The following is a 15,116-nucleotide window of genomic DNA, read 5'->3' as shown; positions in this document are numbered from 1 at the left end:
GAGTTCCTCGTGATCTCCTGCTATAAGTCATCAACAGATTTACGACGAGCAGCCACTCAGGCTGCACAGACGTTCTTGGATGTCGGTCATGAGACAGAGAATATAGCAGGCGTACCATGTGATGCACAGGGAGGGAGGGGTCAGACACAGAGATTACCTGAGTGTGTCCCAGCATGTTACCGTGGTAATAGTACTCTAAACGTGCATGAAGATTATAAACTGCCACATAGCTCACTCACTATTGGATTTCATTACATGATGAGCTTTTGTCACTTCCTGTTTTGATGTGACTTCCCTCCAGTGTCCAACCTGATGACCCAGCAGAAAACATGCCAAGTACCTGTGAGACCACAATTTACTTCAGTCATGAAGAGAAACTGACAGCACTCATGAGGAAAAACACTTGGGCTTCATTTTGACATGCACACATGCATTTTCGTGTATAAATTAGACAAACTATTAGATGACTATTAGATGGAGGAAGGATCGGGTGGGACCAGTGTTAAATTAGTGTGTATTGCAATGCTGGGACATCACCTGTTAACAAAGAGAGGAGGAAATAGATGTATTTTCGTTCATTTTGTGCTATAATATGAATAATGGTAAAACGCTGAAAAAGTAAAAACAAATTTCTCATTTCAAATATTTTGTAATAATCTGTTAAGCTGGCCTTGCTGACTCTGAACTGTACAGACTAGTTTATTTAGAAATACTTCTTAAGTGTATCTAAAACACGTATTTGCTTTGTTGATGTGAAATGCAGGGCAGGAAGCAGTTAGTCTGAATTTAATTTCACATAATCCACTGTGACAGCATGATAAGCTACTTTGGACAAACACAGAAAAATATAAACACACCCTTACTCCCCTTCCACTGACCACGTTGATCGTCTAATTCTGAATATAACCATGAGGCTAAAACCAACTTTTACACCTTAAAATTAACTTCAATGTTTCTGCTAAATCAACATTCTCCTCTCCTCCTCCAAAAAAACAAGGCCTTAAAACCTGAACTGGCTCTCACTGTGATAACTAATGAGGACAGAAACACACACACCGACTTCCTCACCCTCCTCTCTGAACTGGCTGTTTGGATGACCCCACAGCCTCGGCCCTTCACACAAGTGCCAGCAGTAAAATGGTCTATAAATTAGATAAATTTAGAAAGGTAATGGGGACATTGTGGATGGGGGGTTGGGGAGGGGTGGGAGGGGTAGTGGATGGGAATAGACTGTGTCTAAAAACAAGAGGCCCATGGTCTTCACTCAACATCTGGTTTAGGTTTCCTGGTTAAATTCTTTCATTGTAAACCTCATTTTCATGTTCACACTTAATATCTGATCTTGAATTATCTTTGAGCCGAGCCACCAAGACCCTCAGGAGGGGCCTGAGTCAGCAACTCTTCTCCAACTGACAATATCACAATCATGAAATAAAAAAAACCCTCAAATAATGAACAAGAAAAAAAGAGACAAAGAGAGAGACTGCATAAATAAATAGAAAATGTGCACAGTGTGAGGTGTATAGGTGATGGCAGAGTCTGACACTTGCCACAGACACAAGGACAATTTCAGAGAGGACGATTACTAAACTAATTAACTACTGCTGATCAACAAGTGGAGCCAATCAGCTCCTTTTTCTTACCTGGGAAGCTGAATCACATCCGAAGGCAAGAGCGACCAGCATGTGAGAGGCAGCTACGTACACACTGTGTTTTAAAATGAAAACATAGTAGTGTGGACATAGCATTTTCTGCCACTACCACCACAGCAAACCTCGGCCTATGTATGGTAGAATAGATAAGTGAGCCACCGAGCTGAGGCTGTACAACAGCTAGCTCCTGTGCCTTCAGCCTTCAGCTCCAGCTGTCTGCACAGGATAAAAGGCCTGAGGTGGTGCAACTTGTTCCAAAATGCTTTCAAGGAAGCTAAGGAGTAAATTTGTGGCCATATAATCATTTTATTTGGCTCCCCCTCCCAGCTGCCCAAAGTATATAAAATACAGACAGTACATAAATACAGAACGGCACTCAGCAGAGCACATACCTTCACCAAAGTCAAACATTTTCTTCCACACTGTGGAACCTGCACCAAATTCCACAAACTCTACTACATCAAAACCATAAATGTGTCAGATTTTTTACAATGTTTAGCAAAGTGATAAAAATCTGTCCCTTTAACCAGATGGAAACCAAAATGTATTGGATTCTTTCCCAGATGATGCCCCATCCCTCCACTACGTTTGGTAGAAATAGGTTCAGTACTTTTTGAATAATCCTGATGACAAGCAAACCAACTAACACACAAACAAACAGACATGGGGTAATACATTATGAGTAGTGTACATCCACTCCTCCTTTCTCCTCCTTTTCCTGTTTCTCCTCCTTTGCCTTTTCAGATACCAGACTGTTATAAAAGTAGGTCTTTCCTGGCTGTATGTTGATCCACTAGTAAAGCCAACACTCGATCTAGATGATCTAATTAAGTCATTCATATGACTCAACACAGGAATGTTGTCTGGGTGTAGAAGCAAGTATCAAGTTGAGTGGGAACATGGGGGCTAATCCACAGCATGTGGTCCAACCTGAGCATGTTTAGATACAGTTTGTCCAAGTGGTTTAAGACTGAGGGCCTCTGAGGAACACCTCAGGGTTAGTCCTTGGTTTTAAACTAAAAATGCTCGTTTGATTCATAAAGAGGTGAACTCAGCACTATATGTAGCTTAGATTACAGAACACAGTCTGTGTGTGTGTGTGTGTGTGTGTGTGTGTGTGTGTGTGTGTGTGTGTGTGTGTGTGTGTGTGTGTACGTGTCTGGCATAGGCTACTTTTGGGGTAAGAGTGATGTCAGGGTTAGGTTAAGGGTTAAAGGTTCCAGTAAATGTACAGGAAATTAACTCAAGCCCAGTTAAAGCTGAAAATAGACATCAATTAGAACAATACCAAAGCAGAAACGACGTCTATCCTCACATCTCAGAAGAGCAATCTGTTGCCTTTTTGCATTCATCATGTAATTTACTGCCCTCTTGTGGTGGCAGCTGGGTATTGTCTCTGGAAGCTAGCTTGACGTCCAGCCGTTGTATCTATAGTTTCTATCAGTTTCATGGGTGTGACCGTGTCCCGTTGACAAAGGCTGGATCTTATCAAACAGAGAAGACAGCATCTTAATTCGAAGGTTTGCACATTGATGATAATCCTGGGATCTTTGACTTGTGATTAGCTACAGCTGAGGTCTGCTTGTCAAGCTGTCCTTTACTCAGCTTCGACTGTTCCGAGATCAGTTATGGTATTTCAGCACTTGCACATTAGAAAATGACTTCCACAGGTTTTTCTTCCAAAGCATTAAGAGGCAGCAACAACAAGTAAACAAGCAAATGACACCTTGGTCAACATGTGTGACGACGAGGAGTTAGGGTGTATTATGGAGCATTGTCACCAGAGTGTATCATTGTCAGTTAAGGGCAAGTATTTTGAAGATTATTATAGAAGTGATTTTTAGATATTTTTCCTCTATGCTGCACATTTGATATGTTTAGTGTCAGTTCAAAGGAATAATCCTAAAACTTCTTCAGCCAGGAAGGAGTGCAGAAAGGTGAAGATGTCCAGACGGGGAGCAGAAAGATGGAGGAGAGAGACTTTCAGCACAGGAAAGACAGGCAGCAGGTTTATGGAGTGGGAGGGGAGGGGAGTTATAACCATAACCCTAACTATAACCACTAGTTGACCTTACACAGCCAGTTGACCTTTTTGTCCCCAAAAGGGAATTGAGTCTCAACAATGTGGCTGTGTCAACAGAGTTATGTCCTTACAACATGAGTAATACAAGCACACACACACACACACACACACACACACACACACACACAGTGCAGTGGCTACTTGCTAATAAAATTCAACCTCTGACATTCAGGTTAAGAGGGCCAGCAGTCATCAGACTCATTGCAGAAACAGATGAACACATCACAGCCATTCGATTACATTCTGTTCTTCACTTCTCTTCTTTCTTATATAACATACACTTTAAATGTTTTTTATTATTTTGGTCTATTTTGCTTTAGACTAATTGCAGCATCGTTTCTCATACAGTAGGCCTATGTTACTACTGGTTTGGAAGCTAGCTTTAACGCTAACAGGACTACGACTTAACACGATGTATTCAACATACAATCGATTCCATGCATCTTAATGTGGAATATTCTGTGTGGCAACAGCAAGGTGGTGTAAGACACTGCTGGAATATCCTGTAAGTTGTTGTTATGTTTTCCTAGTTGGAATGAAGCAACAACTTTTCCAACAACCACACCCAACCCATGGGAGTGTCTCCTGAAATAGCGCCCCTATGGCGGTAGACGCACCGAACCTTGGTTGTCATGGTTACAATAATAAACACAGCAACTGTATCAAGAGCAGCATACCTACCTCCATTGCCACAGTTACTATAATAACGGTCATGGCCTGGTTAGGTTTAGGAATAGATGCTCATTTGGGTTAAAGTAAGTACCTCCTCAACAGTTGATCATCTTTGTTGGCATGGTTACAGTAATAACAACATGGTTAACTTTGTCATGGGAATCGAACACCACTTTCCTTTGTTTTGCTGACCCATCCATCTACTTTGTATCTCTTTATACTACGTCACTGCACTTTTCCCTTTGCTCCTGTCGTAATTACTACAACCACTAGATGTCGCCTGGTAACAAAGCATAACTATGGGTCATAATAACCTGCTGCACAGACGGCCTATAGACACCTTGCCATGTTGTTTGGTTGGACTGAATAATAGTCCAGAGTCCTTCTTCTTCAAAGCTCCATGCATGGCTCAGACGGATACGACAATTCAAAAGATTTAATCAAGCTAGCTGCATATGTCCACAGAGAAGAGCTCATACTCTCATTTACTGCACGAGACATGAGGCCAATGAACTCCTGATAGGACTGCCTCTTATAGAAGTCACATGTACCAGGCTGTAAGAGATTTTAGTCTTTTTTGTCAAGAAAAACATGATTTATGAACAGGCCAGATTTAATATAAGGAAACAGGGACAATGAGACTGACACCAGTTGAAGACCTCTTGACCTGTTAAACAACCACCATTATAAATGACAGAGATCTTAGCAGAGGTGAAGAGATGCATGATTGGTGCTTTGGAACTGAATGAAGCTGTAATAAGGGAGAAATACACACAATCCTCAGTGGACCAACCCACCTGGGTCGCAGAAGAACCTGCACCACCGTCCATCTTGCAAATCTACTACACCTTTCAGGACCTGCAGCAGAGATGAAGGTAACAGAACCACTTGCCTTCTGACTGGACTGGAAAATTAAGAAAAAACTAAGCCAACATTTAAGAGCCAAAAACTGCAGTTCCTCTAATGACCACTAGAGTCTGGCTCCAGCAGTGAGTCAGTCCCCATAGACTCCAATGTTAAAATGTCCAACTTTACAGCAGATATAAACATGTTTACAGCCTGGTACAAAAACAGTTTTGGTCTTTAGAGCTAATTTCCTCCTTCATGACACCTGTTTATATAACTCACCTGTTTACATTTAATTAAGGCTTAAAGTTATGTAGAATTGAGGGCGTGGCTGCTTTAAGTGACAGGTGGGTGAGCGTATGTTTGCCACAAACCAGCATGCATCAAAGTCTCAGTCTCACACACGCCCCTCCTCTTTGCCCAATTTTTTTGGATTAGCTGGGAGTCATGGGCTGCCAAGATGAGGACGGTGAAGGAGCTCACTCTGAGCTTCAAAACAGCAGGTGCTACGTTCATCTTTATTTACAGTCTATGGTCAAGATGTGGAAGTAGCATCTGACAGTCATGCTGTATTAGGCGCCAGATTCAGGCCGTGGAACCAGGCGTATTCTTGGCCTGAAAACAAGCATGCGACCCGAGTATGTTCCAAATTAATTTTTTTTATCTAGGGAGCCTTGTTTACTTGAAGGGGAAAATGTGGGATATTCTATGTGTCAACTATTGCGTGTTGTTGAACCGTCACATGCTCAATGCATAGACTAAACAAACCAGTGTTACTTCTCCAGGGAAAGACTTGTGTCTGATTTATTACAGAATACGACACTTGGAGCAGACTATAAAAGCTTGATAGCTTCTTCTTTTTTGGACTCCAGGTCTCCGTATCCTCAGAGGTCAGTACCATGGATGCATTACAGTGACAGAATTGGACATACAGTGGCCAATTTGCCCCATTGGCAACCAACAAGAGGCATTTTCCTCATAGACCTTTATTAGGAGATTATTACATATATAAAAAGTTATTACTCTAAATGATCACATGTATTATGCTTATATATACCATAAAAGTTTCCTATTTTAAAACCTAAAAAAACTCTTTTACGTGCCTGATGTCTTCTCACTGTAAAGTGGGTTGCACCGAAACAGGAAATGATGTGACTCATGCCTTTTGCACCAGATGAGCTGCTTTCATTTGCATGAATATTGGAATCCACTGTCAACACAGTCAGGATGGTTTACTATTGGTCAGTTCACCAGAAGTTCAATTCAGTCACCCCTCTCCCGCTCTGTCCATCTGTACACCTCCCCTGGCCCTAATATCAACCAACACAAACACATCTGCACCCCTCAACCTCACAGGCAGGCTTCTAGCAACAGTGTGTGTGTGTGTGTGCGTGTGTGTGTGTGTGTGTTGTGTGTGTGTGCGCAGACCAAAAAAATGGCAACTCTTGCTTCTGATATACAGTACTGTGTAATAATCACTGAGATTTTCTTTCAGCAGCTAAAAGGAAGGTTTAAAATGCTGCCATCCTCAAACAAGCTCTTAGCAACATTCACGTGGGACATTTGGCATCTATCACATTCAGGGACGTGTGTGCCTCAGAAATAGCTCTAGGTTGTGTTGCTGCTAACATTTCTTATTTAAATATTTGAAATCAGTCAGTGTTGATTTTAGCGCTCCTACAATTTGTCCATTTATTTCTACTATTGTCAGTCTCCTCTCCTTATGTAATATGTAAAAAAAAAAAAAAAAAATCCAACAGAAAAGAGTGTACCTGTGAGAGACAGGAAGTCTTTTCTAAATCTTATACAGAAATGAAACCTCTAATTCTTCTGTAGAGTCAGGTATTGCTTTGAGTAAATGGTTTGGTTGTGGATACTGAATACATTAAAATTGCAAGATGTAAAGATTGGTTTTTAGTGTTTATAGCTCTGGGATTGAGCAATAACTTTGAATCCTTGTTGCCAAGAAAAGTTGTATCTGTCTTATATTTAGTTAAAGGAAATGTCATCACATCAAGTATTGATAAGTAAATCTGGATCCCATCTAAACAAGCATGATTGTACCACAATTGGCTAAGAATCACAAGATTTAAACCCAAGTGGATTCTGCATGACATGGTGATCAATGCAGTGGCAACAACCCTGCAGCTGCCTTTTCAATATGACCTAAATCAACTGTGGACCATACTTGAGATGAATTACCATAGTACATGTATCACATACTGTTGCTTGGTCATCACACACTCTCTCCTGTTCCCGTGTTTTCCCTCTGTCCATTCTCCATTCCAGTCACTCAGCAGGGTTATCTCAGGTCAGTACACCAGAGTGACAGATGCCCCCTCTCTTGGCTCAACAAATAACCATCACAATAAAATAAGTTCTGGGGGTGGGGGTGGGGGTGGCTATTCATGTGGTTGTTAAGAAGAAGAACTGATGGAGTTCAATTTATGACTGTCTCTCACCTCCTCTATCACACTAACTGAAAGAGGAGACGAATACTGTGGGTAACAGAGTGCTTTAACAGGTGTGTGTGTGTGTGTGTGTGTGTGTGTGTGTGTGTGTGTGTGCGTGCGTGCGTGCGTGCGTGCGCGCGTGTGTCTGTGTGTGCGTATGTGCGTGCGTGCAGTGGTGATAATTCCCTACTGCATTATTGATATGCTGAGTTTTAGTGTCCCATGATAGTCTTAATTCTGCTTTAAAACGTAAACGTAAAGTTATGTGAACTTCTATTTCTTATGGACATGTCTTCTTAGGACCAAAACCAAAAATGAATTTACCCCCTTTTGCCGTTTGGGAGGTTTGTGGAGATGAGAGTTTTATTCTGAAAAACTCGCGGCGGAAGTGTATTTTGTCGCTGATGGCGGAACACAGGCCCATCTTGACGCTAATGACTACAAGCTGAAAAGGAATCAAGATTTTCCGGTAACAACAAAGATCCACTTCGACTCACTGTGAGTGGTATTTATTGAATGTGGTGAACTTGGAAATAGTACGAGTGTTCACTAAATGTAACGGAACTGCTGATATTCCTCCTCTCTTGGTGGCTAACAATAGCCAGTTAGCTAGCTAGAAAACACCCAAAATGGCTGGTAAGTAGGTCTACGTAGGGTAGTCCTGTGTTACCAGGTCTACATCTATAAATTGTGCGAACAAATACACCATTTAATCTGTCATAGTATGAGCATTGTGTTTTGTGGTGTTGTATTTGAGATTCGGTCTGGTTCCGAAACCCCGGAGTCTCAGCTGTGCAGGTCCGTACAAGACGGGTGCCATGTAGGGGCTCTGCTGCAGCCATAAACGCAGTAAGTTGCTAAATGGAGTTGTATCTGAGTATTAGTATGGTAGTATAACGACCTGAGTTGCATCAGAATCTGGTATAAATATTAGCAATGTATGGGAAAGGGAACGGAATAGAGTGAAAAAGGCGACAGTGGCAGTAGGGAGTCTCCGCAAACCAAACATTAGCCTCCAATCCTTAGCTTCTTTAATGTTCTCTTTGAGAGGCAGTGCGGACAGCCTCTCCATTTATGGTATTCAATTCAACCTAATTATCCACGTTCCCTACAAACACTGACATGTTTACTATAGTCTGCATGTGCGTCCTTAATGTAATGCAACAAGGAGTCACGTCTTGTACCATATGTTCACGGTGGCCTCTAAGGACAAAGTACATAAAAGAGTGAAAGCTAAAACATTATAGGCAATGGGCTCCAAATCCAGAAATTACAAATACCAAATAGGAACACATGTGCAGAAAGAGTTGCTGTACTGGGAGAACCCATCACATTTTATAGTTAGGGTCTGTGAATGGCCATCTAAAGGTATCTCTAAAGCTTCTGTAGGGTTTAGGTCCAGGTTTTGGTCGGACAGTCAGAGGCTTTTCTGGAAGCCACTACCTTGTCTTGGCTGTAGGGTTGGACGGTATGGGAGCACCAAACAAGTGTTGCAGTACCCATATTATTAATATCGATACTTTAAGAATGACAGGGTTTTCACAAGTGCCTGAGTCGTGTCAATGTTTAATAGTGGAGCAGTGTGTGTTTGCAGCACCCTGCTTCCAGTCATTTGATTTAATTTTAATGTTATAAATGTACTTAGTCATTGTCAAAACACCTACATGTATGGAACAACAAACAAATAAACAAATTACATTAATTGACATGAATTGTGAGTTTGGCTGTTCATGATGATGAAGCTCAAACCCAGGATTATTAGCCTGCACAGTAGAGCAGTAGTTCTGACCAGTCTCCAGGTCCCTGCCACTGAGTAGCACCCCCACTGCATCATGCTACCACCACCATGCTGCACTGTAGGGATGGTATTAGCCAGATGATGAGCAGTGCCTGATGTTCACCAGACATAGTACTCGGGTTCAGTTTTTGTCTCATCATAGACCCACACAGGTCTGGTTGATGGTCCTTCCAGCAGGTTTTCCATCCCTGCAGAGGACATCTGAAGCTCTGTTAGAGGGACTGTTGGGTTCTTAGTCACCTCCCTGACGAGGCCCTTCTTTCCCTGTTACTCGGTTTGGCCAGACATCCAACTCTTGAAGAGTCCTGGTTGTTCCAAACTTTTTCCATGTCACAATTATTGAGGTCACTGTTCTCCTAGGAACACCCAAAGCTTTAGAAATGGTTTTATACCTCTGCCCTGATCTAGGCCTCACCAGAATTTTGTCATGGAGGTCTACAAAGAGTTGCTTAGACTTGATGGCTTGGTTTTTGTCCTGACATGCAGTGTGAATTGTATCCCCTCAGATACACAGGTGTGTGCCTTTCTAGACTACATCCAATCAATTCAGTTTGCGACAAGTGGATTTTAATCAAGTTCTAGATGCATCTCAAGGGTAATTGAAGCAAACAGGGAGCACCTGAACACAGTTTGTTTTTCACTTTTTTGTTTTTGCTTTCGCTCTTGTATGAGTTTTTTTTTTTTTATTTCTAGCATTTCCCGCAATGTTTGTGCTTTCCCTGTCTTTATATTTAGGGATCAACGTACTGCACCATAAATCACAGTTTTGAACTTTAAACCTTCTAAATGCTGAGCTTGAGTGTTCAGCTAGTGACAGAAAGTTTACATGCAATGCTCTGTCTGCTTATATACACCTTTAATACACTTATCTGTCTGTTCAGAAGGTACAAATGGATGCTATAGTTGTATTTATTCAACAAAAGCACAATGAGAAGTCAGCACTGTTATAACAAGAAGAACCGCTGAGGCTTGATTGGTGTTGCTTTTTATTCTTCTCTGTTGAAATATGTTTTCAGGTTGGATTTTTCTATTGAGATAATTTTCTAGACAGTTAATGTTACTTAACATTAGTTAAATTTATGTGAAGTCGGTTTAAAAGATTTAAAAACTGCTGTGACTCTTTGGAGGACTGGTCATTGTCAGACATTTTGATATGCCAGTGGGGTCCAATCACAATGGATTTTCTAGCATCATATTATGAACTTCAAGACTCTCCTTTTGATTTATATGAATTGGAAATGTCATGTCAACCTGCATGCTACATTTTCCTCTGTGAAATGTTGAAACTGCTTAACTTTAATTTTGAGTATTTAACCTCTTTAACCAACATCTATTCAGTTGATTATCAACAACATCGTCTCTCTGTCTTTTATATACATTTTTGCACAGCATGCAAGCTCTCCTGTTTCCTAACAATGTTTGGTCACAGGTTGCTCTGCTTGGTTTGTTAAAAGATAATGTGCCCTTGAACACTGGAGAATTTCACCAAATTGACACATGTTTTGGTCTATTTATGACATACTGCACACATTTACAACTGGATGTCATGTACATGACATAGAAGAAGATGACAGGGTATAATAGCCTGTCACTGTGTGACACGAGTGATGCTATTGCTAAAATAAAATAATTTCAAAGGTAGCTTGGTATATGTTGTTAAAGGAAAAACAAACAGCCCAAGTTGGGATAAGGTACAGGATATCACAAATTAGAGCGGTTGTGATACCAGATATATGCTAAATGTTTAGATCACATGGTAATTTGTCATGTTTGATGACAACTAACCACAAATACGGTGTAAGCCCTATTCTTCATTGGATTTGCTTTCATCTTCAGGTCTTGCAAAACATTTATTATCGCAAACAGGCCAACATGTCGTTCAGGATGTTTAGTCATGTCCACCATTTTATTATCTGTGTGTTATTGGCTTTATGCAAAGAAAAGTACAATAGGATTCACTATTTGTGTGCTTATTTTGAATCTGTTCCTGGACATGTGTTGTATAACTTGTAGACACTGCAGTGATCTAATGTTACTTACAGGAAAAAAGTGCAGGCAGAGCAGATTTGTTCTGCTGTGAACATTTTGGCAAAGAGGTTTATGCTGTGTAAGTCCACTGTGCTGTAATGTTGAACATGCATTATAGGATAGAACATGTTTATTTGGAACCTTATTATTTGTTTTTCTATCACACCCAAAGGTTTAGGCTTCTGCAAAGTGTCCCCATAGGTTAAATACTTATTTCCTATTTGCATTGTGTCCTCCAGAATTAGAATCTATTTGTGGCGGTAGCTGACAGAGGTTGTGATTGTCCAGTGAGCCCAGTTCCAGCACACTCAGCGCAGCCCGAATGATAGGCACACAGAGAGGCAAGGAAAGAGTCAGACAATGACAGCAAAAACTTTATGGATATTTGCCCACCGATTTGTCAGGATTTCTTCTGGTGCTTCTGATGGCCAGTTCAACTAAGGCTAGTGTTAGATATTTACCGCATCCATGAGTATATCAGGCTCTGTGCAGTGTCCATGTTGACTCATTTGCAACAGTTCATACAACCACTACTACAAGGGCAGAACTGTGCATGCGTCCTCCAAGCAAATATAATTGTGGCCTATGTCACTGTGTTTGTGAGAGAAAATGAGAGCAGGGCAAGAAGCATCTGAACGAATCAATACACTGCACACAGCTCTACAATGAAATAAGATTCTGACATAGTAAAAAATAAAAATTGAGAATCTAAATGTGACTGCCGCCACAAATAAATCAATGTATGGGAAACACTGGTTTGGGTTTTTTCTGCTTTTCATTGACTCTGTTGTTGCATAATGTTGCTTTGCTTTCCCACCCTGAAAGTAAAGTGGCCACACTTGACCACGGGAAAGAGATCTCAAAGCTCATCATGTTTCTTTGTGCTTTGATACATTTTTAAGGGAAGAAACCACAAACGAAATGAGGATTGAGCCAACATAATATTAAAAAAAAAAAAAAAAAAGCGTGGGGAAAATGACTTCATCTAAAAGCTACTTTTGAAATGAAAAATTAAAGCTTGTTCATCTGTAATAGTATATTTCTGCTTTTCACCTCACAGCCTCGCTGTGCACACAGACAGTAATTTGCACCTTGCTCCTATCCTTCGTTTGGATCCCAGTGCAACATTCTCCGTTTCCAACAGTACCAGAGGGACCCATTTCATATTTGGACCTGTGGCTGGTGCTGCTGCGGTGACAGCTCTCCATTTGGCTCAGACTCAGGCCCAGATTGCTCTCCAGCAGCTTGCCTCTCTATCGACTATAACTGTTGGCAACCAGTATCACAACAACAGGTTTGCAGCAGCAGTACCTCCTCACCTGGCCCTCCTGAGTCTTCTCAATAGACAAGAGGTGTCAGCTGTTGGGATTAACTGCAAAACCAACAGAACCACACGACACCACACGTGTCTTCCTGCTGCCATGTACCACCACCACTCGCAGCAACAGGGGCCACAGCCCTTCTCAAATGGGCCCAGGCCTCATCATCAGCCACATCCAAATCAACACCAGAATCGCACTCCCTCTGATATGCTGTCGCAGGTGATGGGTTTCCAATTTCCCCGTCCCACCCAGCTCCCCGATGAGCTAGAGTCTGCTTTGGCTATCAGGGGTGTCAGGGACATGGACCACCGTCTCATTGACCACATGAACCCATCAAACCAACACCAGAACCAAGGTTCAGGTTCTGGCATCAGTCAGCATGGAACCTACGGATCTAACCCAATAACACTTACCTCTGATAGTCAGCCTGGCCACCAGCAAGGAATAGACTGGTCAAGCTACCAACCTCCAACTAAACTGTTTGCCAGTCCTCCACCTAGTGGCAGCCACCAGTCACAACGACACCAGGGGCCTCAACAGCAGCCCGAGAGCAGCCACATGGGAACAAGCATCCCAAACTGGACTGCCCCTTTAAGTGACTCGTCGTCGCCCCAAGCCCGGCACCCTGGAAGTGGTAGCGGTGGGGATGGTCAGGGTTTGTACACACCAGAGAGTGCAGGAAGTATCTTGGCCAGTTTTGGACTTTCAAATGAGGACTTAGAAGTGCTGAGTCACTACCCTGATGATCAGCTAACCCCAGATACTTTACCATTCATACTGCGTGACATCCAAATCAACAAGTCTGGCAATCAGAAAACTGTGGCTTCTACTTCCGCATCCTCGTTCTCAAGCAGCATCCATGATATGCCACTGCCACCTTCCCGCTCTTCGCCATTGCCACGTTCACACTCCCCGGAAGTGCCAAGCCTTCTTACTGTTACACAGACAGCAGGTAAAGTCATTGACTATGGTCATGCCAGTCGGGCAAAGGATGAGAATAGTACCAGAGAAACTTTCAAAAGAGAGCCGCTCTCCAATGAAAGGACAGTTAAAATGTACCCGTCCTCATCCTCATCAGCATCTAAAGCAGAAAAAGCAGAAAGGCGGCAGGTTCATTTGGAACACACTGAACCAAGCAAGCACGGAGACCGGGACTATCGGCGAACAAGTAGCGACCATCGCAAGAGCAGTCGGTCACCTGGGAGAGAATTACCACCATCATCCAAATCTCGTAATCTAGACCGAGACTACAGGCACGAGGGACCCAAACCAAGGCCCTCGTCTGAAACCAGGAGTGATGATTCCTCGAGAAGGTCTATCTCTTCATCTGGCTCAAAAACCCACCGGAGCAGCAAGAAGTTACCTACACCTACCATGATAAGTGATTTCTCAGCTGCATCTCCAAAGGTGTATCCCCATACCTGCTCCCTGTGCCACATACAGTGTGATCAGGAAAAGGTGAGTGCCAACATGCCCCCTAACCCCAATGTCGAGCAGTTTCCTGAGAGAAATACCTTCACATGTTGAGATTTAGTCTGCAATCTTCCTTCACCAGGCAGTTGTCAAGACGAGCATGGTTTGTAATTCCCACTGAAATTCGTCAGTACGGTTGCTCTATGTGATCTAGCTACAGTTGAATGAAAGTTCGGCCACCCATGGTCAAATGACATATTTTGTTGATTTTTGAAGAGACAAGAAGTGAACAGGACCCCTGCAGCAATCAGACATCCTTCAAATGTTACTTTGCCATTACTTTTTATTTTATGAACTTATAGAAATGTGCTAAAGTTAGGGCACCCTACTTAAGCACCTTTTCCACTTGTTAAATAAACCAGCTAAGACTCACGCTAATACCAGGCATTTGTTGGCAATGGGAAAGGAAACAACCTGCATTTATACCCTGGTCCAATTATTCTGCAGTAGACAGGTTTTTACCTGCTCTGGCTCTGATTGGCATCGACGTAAACACAACACTCACTTACACGCGCACAAACACTGTAGACACACCTGTCACCTGTCCAGCACAGTGCTGTTAAACCAGAAACACCGCAGCTATACTGCTATTAAGGATGACAGAGTGAGCTGCAGCCCCAAGATAAGTTTTAAAAACACAATCATCGATTGAAGCCCCAACACTTTCACAGGAGCACCAACTGGGGGATGAGAGTCTGCATGGCAGGTAACCGCTCACTCTTTCTCCCCTGTGTCATCGCTCCCCGCAATTGTGTGTGTCCTCAGTCTGAACAAAAAGGCAAACTCTGC

The 15,116-nt window shown here is 42.3% G+C and overlaps 1 protein-coding gene across 3 annotated transcripts in view; it reads left to right on the top strand.

Annotated features, from left to right (window-relative positions):
* LOC130166106 (zinc finger protein 638-like) overlaps window positions 1–15,116 on the top strand; it is a 40,879-nt gene that overhangs the window by 11,226 nt on the left and 14,537 nt on the right. For all 3 annotated transcript variants that reach the window (XM_056371449.1, XM_056371448.1, XM_056371450.1), the window contains exon 2: window positions 12,593–14,312. In XM_056371449.1, coding sequence (XP_056227424.1) covers window positions 12,593–14,312 — 1,720 coding nt within the window. The remainder of the gene's footprint in view (window positions 1–12,592; window positions 14,313–15,116) is intronic.

The sequence above is a fragment of the Seriola aureovittata genome, chromosome 3 (assembly GCF_021018895.1).
Source record: "Seriola aureovittata isolate HTS-2021-v1 ecotype China chromosome 3, ASM2101889v1, whole genome shotgun sequence".
Taxonomy (NCBI): Eukaryota; Metazoa; Chordata; class Actinopteri; order Carangiformes; family Carangidae; genus Seriola; species Seriola aureovittata.
This window is presented reverse-complemented; position numbering and strand designations above follow the sequence as displayed.